We start from the raw sequence: 11,324 nt of genomic DNA on the forward strand, positions 1-11,324 counted from the left end.
AAAAAACGCAAGGCTGTGAAGAGGAAAACATTATAAAAAAAAAGAATCAACAAACAGTTCCAACACCATTCTAACTGCTATATTAGGTATCAGTCGACTGTCTATGTGTTTACCAAATACCTGTATTTTGACCCTTTACACTGAATGAAGTTTTCCAACAGAATGCCTCATTTATAAATGGGAGTGGGGAGAACAGGTCCGCTGGTTCAGCCTGCTGATTATTTGTATGATTATTCTTTTCAAATTACTGTATGTTACCACGACATTCTAGTTATATGTTATTGCAAATTAAAGTTTTCACAATACTTAACACCATTCTGTTTTTTACCTTGCAGTTTTTCATCCCAATCACTTGGAAGTAAGCCAATTGCCCTAAAAGGGTAATGCCTTTAAGATGTTTACAGCTAGGATGCTAGCAACTGTTTAAAGGTTGAACAGTTGCTACCATCCCAGTTCTAAACATCTTAACAATTATACTATCCTGACAGCAATGAGTCACACATTAAAATATAGTAAAAACATGGATATCAAGGAGATTTTGCTGTTCAGCGCACAGTGGAAACAATTACAGATGTATTTCCACAAAGCACTATGTACATGGATATTATTAAAACAAGAGCGACCTGCAACAAAATGCCCCCTAAGAGGAGCATTCTTGTTTAGGGTTTCAGCCCACCTCATGGTCACCTGAGGGATTGTACAGAGCTGTTGGCATGCTCCCAGATTGCAAGAAATGCATGGGGGCACCAATTTAATGAATAGAATTAGGGGGCAGCCCATATTGTTTTCATTACTGTTTGAAAGCTGGGGACTGTGTTAGCAGGAGCAAGAACATAAAACAACCCCTGCTGGATCAAGACCAAAAGCTTATCCAGCCCAGTATTCTGTTTCCTACAGCAGCCATCCAGATGGCTATGGGAAGCCCAAAAACGAGACTTGGTATTCAGAGGCACACTGTCTCTCATCTAGGAGATAGCATACAGCTATCATGATTAGGAGCCACTGATAACCGTATCCTCCATAAGTTTGTCTAATCTCCTTTTAAAGATGTCTTAAGTTGGTGGTCATCATCACATCTTGTGGTAGTGAATTCCATAGTTTAACTACGTGCTGTGTGAAGAGGTTTGTCCTGTCCTGAATCTCCCAACTTTCCAATTTTTAAAAACACTTTCCTAGCAACCTGTTTGTGAGAGGGTCTTTCACCTAATAATGAGCCACTGAAGAAATTGGCTTATATAATCATAGAATAGCAGAGTTGGAAGGGGCCTATAAGGCCATCAAGTCCAACCCCCTGCTCAATGCAGGAATCCAAATCAAAGCATTCCCCACAGATGGCTGTCCAGCTGCCTCTTGAATGCCTCCAGATTTGGAGAGCCCACTACCTCTCTAGGTAATTGGTTCCATTGTTGTATGACTCCAACAGCTAGGAAGTTTTTCATGATGTTCTGTCGAAATCTGGCTTCCTGCAACTTGAGCCCATTATTCTGTGTCCTGCACTCTGGGATGATCGAGAAGAGATCCTGGCCCTCCTCTGTGTGGCAACCTTTCATGTACTTGAAGAGTGCTATCATATCTCCCCTCAGTCTTCTCTTCTCCAGGCCAAACATGCCCAGTTCTTTCAGTCTCTCTTCATAGGGCTTTGTTTCCAGTCCCTTGTTGACCTCCTCTGAACCTGTTCCAGTTCGTCTGCATCCTTCTTAAAGTGCGGGGACCAGAACTGGACGCAGTACGCAAGATGAGGCCTAACCAGTGCTGAAAAGAGGGGAACTAATACTTCACATGATTTGGAAACTATACTTCTGTTAATGCAGCCTAAAATAGCATTTGCCTTTTTTGCAGCCACATCACACTGTTGGTTCATATTCAGCTTGTGATCAACGACAATTCCAAGATCCTTCTCGCATATCGTATTGCTGAGCCAAGTATCCCCCATCTTATAACTGTGCATTTGGTTTCTTTTTCCTAGGTGTAGAACTTTGCATTTATCCCTGTTAAATTTCATTCTGTTGTTTTCAGCCCAATGCTCCAGCCTATCAAGGTCCCTTTGAATTTTGTTTCTGTCTTCCACAGTATTAGCTGTGCCCCCCAATTTTGTATCATCTGCAAATTTGATAAGCACGCTCTGTATCTCATCATCCAAGTCATTAATAAAAATGTTGAAGAGCACTGGGCGTAGGACCGAGCCCTGTGATACCCCATTTGTTACTTCTGCCCAGTTTGAGAAGGAACCATTGATAAGCTCTCTGAGTACAATTCTGGAGCCAAATGTGGATCCACCTGATAGTTGTTCCATCCTGCCCACATTTAGCTGGCTTGCTAATCAGAATCTGATGGGGCACTTTGTCAAAAGCTCTGCTGAAGTTGTGCTATACAGGCATACCCCGCTTAACGTCGCTTCACTTAATGTCGCTGCCTCGCTATAACGTACATGCTCCATATGCCTGTATTTCTCCAGAAACGCAGTGCAGCAGCAGAGGCTTTAGCGCATGGGGGTGGAAATAGATGCGATTGCGCCACCACAAATCAGCTGGGAGGTGCAATCGCAATCAGCTGGGAGGTGCGGCAGCGCAGCAGCAGAGGCTTTAGCACGGGGCTTTGAGGCTCCGCATGAAGGAGAGGTAAAAAAAGTTTTAAAAGGTAGTGCTTCACTTTAAGGACATTTTCAGTTTACGTACTCGCTCTGGTCCCATTGAGTACGTTAATGCGAGGTATTACTGTATTATGTCCACAGCATTCCCACAGTCTACAAGGGAGGTTACCTGATCAAAAAATCAGGTAAGATTAGCTTGGCAGGATTTGTTCTTCATAAATCCATGTTGGCTTCTAGTAATCACTGCATTGTTTTCAAGGTGCTTACAGACTGACTGCTTTATAATCTGCTCCAGTTTTTCCAGGGATTGATGTTAGGCTGACTGGTCTGCCCTTTTTGAAGATAAGGGCAACATTAGGTCTCCTCTAGTCATCCGGCACTTCACCAGTCCTCCACGATTTTGCAAAGATAATAGAGGTTCCCAGAGTTCTTCAGCCAGTTCCTTCAATACTCTAGGATGCAGTTTATTGGGCCCTGCTGATTTGAACTCATTCAAAGTGAGTAGGTATTCCTTGACCGTTTGTCTCAAGCTCCAATCCTGCCCCTTCCACCTCATGTTTCCCGGGAGGGTCACAGACCCTTTTTGGGGGGAAGATTGAGCCAAAGTAGGAATTGAGGACTTCTGCCTTTTGTCATCATTTTGCCATCCTCATTGAGTAAGTGTGTGCCACCACTTCTTTTCTCTGTCTTTTACTATGGACGTACCTGAAGAAAGCTTTTTTGTAGCTTTCAGCATCTCTCACTAACCTCAGCTAATTCTCAGCTTTAGTCTTCCTGACACTATCCCTGCAATTCCGTGATATCTGTCTGTACTTTCCTTTGTGGCCTGGCCTTCTTTCCACTTCCTGTATGTGCCCTCCTTTGTTTTCAGGTCATCTCTAAGCTTTTTGTGAAGCCACATTGGCTTCTTCTGTTGTTTCCCCCCTTTTTTCCTTGTTAGAATTGCTTCCCATTGTGCTTTTAGAATTTCCTTTTTTAGAAACTCCCACCCATCTTGGACTCCTTTTCTCATTAGGGTTGCTTGCCATGGAACCGTACTTACAATTGTTCTGAGTTTATTAAAACCAGCTTTTCTGAAGTCCAGGGTGCGTGTATGGCTACTCTCAGCTTTTGCTTCTGTTAAAATCAAGAATTCAAGTATAGTGTGGTCACTTTTCCCCAGAGTTCCCGTTAACTGCCACTTCATCCACCAAATCATCTCTATTGGTTAGAATCAAGTCCAGGATAGCTGATCCTCTGGTTGCTTCCTCCACTTTCTGTAGGAGAAAGTTATCTCCAACAGAAAGCCAGAAATTTCTTGGAGGGGCCATGTTTAGAAAACTTAGAAAACTATAAACAAAATTGGCTTAGAAAACTATGAACAAAATTGCCCATAAGTACAGGATAAATCCATTATTTGTAGATAAACTACTTTGGAGGGGGGGAAATCAAAACAGGCCTTAATAAAAATAGTACCCTCACAAGGATGTAAATTACTGAGGAACTATGTAAGAAAAGGGGAACTACTACCCCTCTCTGTATTTTAAGCTGCTCTTCTCTTACTTCATCTTCATCAAAGACAAGGTAGAACTAAAGCTGGAAAAAAATCATGCCTTGCCACCACCCCATCTTGAGTACAGTAGGGCCCAACTCATACGGCACGTTCCAGACCCCTGCCAAAAAGCGGATCAGCTGTAGCATGGGGGTCTGGAACCTAACCTGCTGATCGCACCAGAGGAGGAGAAGATCAGATCTTCCCCTCCTCGGGCGCGATCAGCTCGAGCGGGGAAGTTTGATCGTGCCAGAAGAGGAGATCAGCTGTAGCACGCTACAGCTGATGTTCCCCTCCTCCGGCGCGATCAGCTGGAGTGCGGGGAGCTCCAGCCCCCCCTCCAGCTGATCGCCCCGCTGGCGCCATATTAGCAGAATGCCAAGAAGCAGGGTGCTGAGAAGCGGGGCCCTACTGTACTTCAGATGCACCAGCATCTTCTGCTGCTATACACTTCTTAGATTGCAAAGCAGGAAAAGGCAAGGAGCCAGAATCCATTCCTATAATAGACTGAACAACATGATGCAGCGGAATCCTGAAATTACATTGCTCTGCTGGGGAGCAAGCTATGATGGCTCCTTTGTTAGCCCCATCTGAAGTACAGAAGGATGAAGGACCAATGCAGATGGAAAATCTACTCATCAAAGTGCCTGAATGAAATATGCCGTTTTAGGTAATGCTGGTTTTGTGCAACACACCTGCCACCCTATAAAAGGATAAATCGGAGCCAGCACCTAAAAAACGATGTGCTAATACCCATTTACAGGAACAAAACAGAATTCCATAACAAACGTCTCCCATCCCCCTTCACTCTCACATCAGCAACCCAGAGGACACCAAGATTACACGTGTACTGCAGTCATCTCCAACTCTACTGACTGGGATGGGGGAAAGGGGGGATTGTTCATTATAATAGGAATCGCACTGGCTCAACTGTGCTATACCACACGTTGTACCTCCTTAAAAAGAGCAAATCCACTGTGAAAAATAATCCAGAGGAAAAGGGGTAACTGAGTCAAGATGTGCAATGAGGGGTGAAACAGCACAAGCAAACTGAGATATAAAATGCAAGACATGTCTTGAATGAATTACCAGTGCAAATGTATGCTAAGCTGCAATCTTATGCACATTTACTTGGAAGCAAAATTCACTGAATTTTATGGGACTTACTCCTAAATGTGCACAGGATCAGGGCACTAGTCTCTCTCCATGTGTAACAACTTGGTGGAAAACAGAGAATGGCATCACACTGATCATGGATGATGAGTTCAGATTGTATTTATCCAAACTGAAGCCATGGCATGTGGCCCAATCATAAGCAAGTCTACTTGGAAGCAAGTCTCACAATGTTCAAGGGGCATGCTTTCCAGTAAACGTGTTTAGGATTCAAGCTTTAGTTTACAGCAATGTAATTACACTTCACATGTATATCACTTTGATGTGTGCTGACGAAGGGCTTAGAGCGCATCACACATTGCCCACTTGGGCTAAATATACTATTTGAAATGTGAACTGACTCAGAGACTGATTTAACTTTTAAAAAGAATATATTTAATACCTGTACTAGCCAGATACCATCCTTCGTATCTTCTACCAGCTCATAAAAGTGCATTTCACCACTAAAGTTTGTGCTAGAAACTGATTCAGAAGCTTCCTCTTCTTTGAGAGCAGAATAAAGTTCACCTTCCATCAGGTCTCCTGAGCAAAAAGACAAAGGAAACACCAATTATGGTAAACTCCAAAGGTTACATCAGTCAAAAGTCAAGTAACACAAAAATGGAAGAGATGTTGGTGGAGACTGGTAAATGCTTTTCTAAGGAGCCAAGCAAAATCTACACACATATGGGCTATACATATCCTGTTTATAAAGAAAAAGTGACGGAGATTGCTTTCATTTTGATTTAACATATCACTCAATAACATAGTGGGAAAAAGGAAATTAAAATATAATTACTTGAAACACCCACTCAAAAAGTTTTATTTTAACTGGCTTGATAATCAATGGTTTTCATATGAGTAGAGCATTTAAATAAAATAACCCAAAGTTTTATAGGCAGTCTGTGGTTAAATGTTATAAAATGTTATTCTATTTAGGAAGGATTGAAGAGTCCCTAAGAATGCTAGATAAAGCAGTATATCGTTACCCTATTCTATTTGAAACATTCCAAAAGCTTGAGAGCTAGTGTAGCATAATAGCTAAGAGCACATTCCCAGTTCAAATCTCACTTCAGCCATGAACTCACTGGGTGACTTTAGGCCACTAGTCTCTTAGCCTCATTCTACCACTCCATAATATAAAGCAGCCAGCCTTAAAGGATTGTTAGCAATCATTAGAGATACAACATATGTGAAGTGCATTCTAATGTAGCATGTGGAAACCTCATAGCAGGTACTGGCTCAGTAAAAAGCATGTAATCCCAAATTCTCCCACTATTTGTAAACTGCAGTTGTAATGGCAGAAGTGTAGTAGTTACTCTATGTCTTTTAGCCTGGGTCCTTTGGATGTGCATGATTCAGTGAACATCATTCACACATCTGCAGAAAAGGCTGCCCAGAACCAGAGAAAGCTAGACGGGTGTAGATCCCCCTACAATGCGATGTGAAATTCCCACATTAGCCTGAAAGCTACACTAATCCAGGGTGAAGCATAAGAATCTGCATGTGTGTCCTTATATGGAATTTCACATAGCATGATAGGGAGAAGAAATATTATGACTGAGCTGAAACGAAGGCAGTAGTCTGAAGGCACATGAGTGAGTCCAGCACCCTGCTGAAGCTAAGCAGCGTCAGGTCTGGTCAGTGCCTGGATGGGAGACCGCCTGGGAACCATATGTAAGCCAGCTTGGGTTTCAGGGTTCAACTGTAATAAATAAACATCCTGCAAAAAAAACTTTCTCCATGCAAAATGTACTCTCCCTAAGTGATTTGGAGAGCCCTGCAAAATGGGGCAAAGATGTGCATCCATTCAGGGTGAGAGTAGGAAGCACTGCACAACTACTCCTTTTCTCAATATGTAGTGTCTGTGTTTTTTAAAAACAAAACAAAAACCAATGACTTATTTCTGAGGCAATCATGGAATCCACATGGAATCCAATCTGATAAGCAATGTGATTTCCTTCTGTCACTCAGCCAATGTGATCTCTGAGTGGCAAGGATCACTGAATGAAGACGCCTACTTTTAAGAAGTGGCACCAAACTGTTTTGGGAAGAGTGTTCAAAAAAGGCAAGAGGTGGTGTTCATGAACCTTTTCCTAAAGCCTGCCTTTTGACTTAAAAATGTTTGCATGTGAAAATTCAGCATAGCCCCAACTGAATATCACAGCAGTGCTGGTATAATGGGGCATCTGTACCTTCCCCCTCATGTATGATTAGGATTGACTGGGTGGCATGTTTTAATCTTCTAGAATTTAAGGTATTTTTCGACTCTGCAGCATTTCACTGAAGACACAGGTGCATGAATACCATGTGCCAAATACACAGTATAAAACTATTGCACGTCTATTAATCTCAGCTATTATATGACACTTTTATAAATATCGGTGGATAAATTCCAGAAGAGAAACCAATCTACAGCAGCAAAAACTACTACAGCACCCAAGTGCTGAAATGTCTTACTGTGATATGTGAAGTTCTGCTTTTCTTCTTTGTGGTAATTGCCTACCTTTCATAAGATGCAAAAGCTTAATCCAGGAGCAGAGGGGGGGAAATGCACAATCAGAGCTTTGCTTGTTTTTCACCAAAGTAATTTCTATTCAGTTTGGTTAAAAACTGGCTCTCTTTTCCACAGAAGGAACTGCGTCAACTCTTTTCTGCACACACATGTAATTTCTTACAGCTCAGTCCTATGTTTACTTGGAAGTCCAACTAGGCTCAATAGTGGATACCCACATGTAAGCATGATATTTCAAGTACTCAACTCCTAGAACAGGTGTGAGGAACCTTTGGTCCTCCAGATGTTGCTGAACTACAGCTCTCATCATCCCTGGCCATTGGCAATGCTTGCTGGGGCTGATGGGAGTTGTAGTTCCGGAACATCTGGAGGACCAAAGGTTCCTCACACCTACTATAGAACCATACATCCTATACGATTTGCTTCTAGGCTCATTTAACTTAAGTCTGATTGCAAATATGAACACTAATTTCGTCTCTCAAGATGTCATATAGGATTCTGTCTTCTCTTTGGGTTATCTGTAGCTTCATCTCTTTACTCTTCTAACCTACTTCATATCTTAACAATTCCTATAAAGGAGGTCATTGCTTTAACTGACCAAATTAGTTTTATGCCAGAATTCTTCTAATGGCTTCCCTGCAACTCAGTGCATTAGGCTGTATTCAATTTAGTCCTACTCAGGCCCCGGCAACTCAGACCGGTAATTTATTTTTCAAGGAGTCGAGCAACATGGGGAGGTATAGCGCTAACTACAGATCAGAGACATTTTCCTTGGGATGATCTGGGAAAGGCTGATGACTTCCATCTCCACACACTGCTTAACATAGAGTTGTGCAACTAGGGACACAAAACAATGAGTCAGTCTTACTAATTTATCTCATCTGGCTGTACTTGTTACTGTTTATGGACAAATGCATTTATTCAGCCAAAGAACACCACTGTTATTACTTTTATAGAAATTTGTCATTCTGAAAGTGTTAATAGTCAGGTCAGAACTATGTTTAGAAGGAGAAGCGATTGTGAAAAGATATTTGCAAACTGAAGCCAGAATTTCAGCTTCTCACTCTGCAAACAAAAGCTAACATTCTGGCAAACTCCTGTCATGGAATTTCTTTGACATTATTTTACTTCCTTAAATACATAACAAGGCCTTGTTTCTTGACAGAATTTAAGTAACAGAACATCAATTCTTTGTCTTTTGAGCAGTGCTGCATTAAGGATACAACCTTAATCCACACCTATGAGGGTGTAAGCCTCATTAAACTCAGTAGGGCTTATTTCTGAGCAAACATGCTTAGGATTGCACCGTATTACTGCTACCTTATGCACACTTGCTTGTATTGAGGTCAGTAAGATTTATTACCAAGCAAACATGCAGAGAACCAGGCAGTTAGTACCCTAACAAACACGTTAGCCTAACAAAATGCCAGACTGATTACTTTCTGATCAGACACCTAAACCAATGTAGGCAACCGTGAAGACTTTTCACAGCAGTTTTATCAATGCAAACCAAAACAGCACATCACACCTGAATTTTTGATTCTTACTAGCATATTTTATATAAAGCCAGATGTTAGATCATGTTTCCTGACCATTTTCATCTGCACTTGGGCAATTTTCTCCTTTTGCTCTGTGCAGTATATGTCCCATGCCAGCCGGCTGGTACTCTGCACTCCAAACGTAGGCCACATTTTAGCAGTTTTCCATGATATGTCAGAATGCATTTAAGCATGAGGTCATATCTGATGTCACTGAGTACTTTGGTTTAATATTACTCCCTATTAAGCTTTCATCATGTACTTGATATTGCCTGAAAAAGTTATTGTAGATATTTAATAACGGGGAAAACCTTCTCTGAAGGGCAAAGGTAGCAATGGTGAAAGGTAAAATGCCAGTAAACAATAATTTTTCTTACCTGATTTCTCAACCAGCTCCCTGACATCTTTCTTTTCCAGAAGCCCTGAGTACCCAAGTCCCCTGCACTCCAAAATGGTCTTCAGCTTTTTGAAGCTCAGTGCCACAGGGTCCACCAACTGGGTGGCAAAGAAGCCAGTTTCATACCACACAATGGCCTCAAAAAACCTGGCCAGGATAAATAGGACCAAAAAATAAAGAAGCAAGAAAAACAGCTTCAGCCACATCTTTTCTCTGTGTGGGCTTCTGACTCTCTGCAGAGAGTCAATTAGTCCTACAAAAGAGAAAGAGAGAGAAACGTCCGGATGGAGGAAAGAAAGGGAGCCAGGCATTCTTAATAAGCACCCAACTGTGTCGCTACTGTCATGGTCTCTCTCTCCTTCTTCTCTCCCTTATAGAGAGAAATGATGCGGGATAGAAAACCGCTTGCCAAGGAGACACACTCTAGTTTGGGGCCGCAAGACAGCCACCCCCTCAATTCAGACTAGTTCACCATGACGCAACAGAAAGAAATTTGAGGGAGGCACTGGAAAAATTAAGACATTTGAGGGATGTCTGATGTGTAGTCTTTAAATAACAAGGACTGGAACCAAGCGGGAGAACTCTAGCACGGCGTGGGTGGGGTGAAGAGGCTGATGTGGCGGCCGCGGCTTGGAAGGGGGGGGTAACTTTACGTTGCCGACCCCACTCAGGACATTCTATACTTCCGGGGAGGCGCGCGCAAGGGGGAAAGCTTTAAGTGGGACTAGCGGCGCTGCTTAAAGATGGGGGTGGGGCGCCGCCAAGGAAAAGGAAGGACTTGGCAGCCTAAGGCGTCTTGCTTTTTACCCCTTCTCGGACTGGCGGCGGCAGCGGTGCTGTCCTACCCCTGTAGGGGCCGCCGTGAGCGGTGTTGCGGTCGGGCTTCTGCGAGCCCCTCGTTGCCGTTGTCTCCCCGCGGCGGAGCAGAGCCCGAACCGGAGGAGACATAACAAGTGACGTCTGCAGCCGTGGCCAGCAGTGAAGGGAGGAGGGAAGAGGAGGAGTGCTCCATTCAGGGTCTCGGAGAAGGCGCTAAAAAGGCCCCGGCCGCTCGGCCGGTCTTCCTTTCCTTCTCTCTCTTTCCATGGGGAAAACTTGGGCATTGCTCCAAAAGGCGGGTAATTTACCTTGCAAGCCCAGCGGTCTGTTTGTTTGGAAGGATTCTTTGTGGTGTGGACGGAACAGGCAAATAAATAATACTGGAGGAGGTAGGGGGAAAGCTACCGGGTTGGCTTTTAATATTGCCCTCTTACCGGGTCAGCTCCTTTCTACTCGCCCTTTCCTTACCGCCGGGTGATAGAAGCCGGAGCAAAGAGGGTTGTGGGGCCAGTCGGCACCACGTGCCGCACTTACTCGCAGCTTTGCAGCCCTGACCCTGAGATTTGTACTCGGAAGTAAGTCCCATTGACTTCAGTGGGAAGTTAAATCTTGGTGGTAAACATGTGGAGGGTTGGCTCTCAGCCGTTCTCAGAAAAAAATCTGCGAGGCAAACCCTACAGAATGTTTCTGCAACGTTTCCCTGAGTATAACGCCAACATTATACCTGCCCCAAACGAAATACGAACACAAGAGTGTGTATATGGCCTCTTCCCACCACCGTT

General features: G+C 43.3%; 1 protein-coding gene across 6 annotated transcripts in view; it reads right to left on the bottom strand.

Moving 5' to 3' along the window:
• The window catches only part of LOC133365983 (charged multivesicular body protein 3), a 33,136-nt gene extending 22,057 nt beyond the window's left edge, over positions 1-11,079 (bottom strand). The window contains exons 1-3 of one of the 6 annotated variants that reach the window (XM_061588530.1): positions 10,569-10,700; positions 9,704-9,976; positions 5,677-5,816 (exon numbers count right to left, since the gene is read on the bottom strand). In XM_061588530.1, coding sequence (XP_061444514.1) covers positions 5,677-5,816; positions 9,704-9,976; positions 10,569-10,671 — 516 coding nt within the window. In that variant the 5' untranslated portion in view covers positions 10,672-10,700. The other 5 variants (XM_061588527.1, XM_061588526.1, XM_061588523.1 and 2 more) reach the window with 5 other exon arrangements.
• Positions 11,080-11,324: the final 245 nt, after the last annotated feature.

The sequence above is a fragment of the Rhineura floridana genome, chromosome 11 (genome assembly GCF_030035675.1).
Source record: "Rhineura floridana isolate rRhiFlo1 chromosome 11, rRhiFlo1.hap2, whole genome shotgun sequence".
Classification (NCBI taxonomy): Eukaryota; Metazoa; Chordata; class Lepidosauria; order Squamata; family Rhineuridae; genus Rhineura; species Rhineura floridana.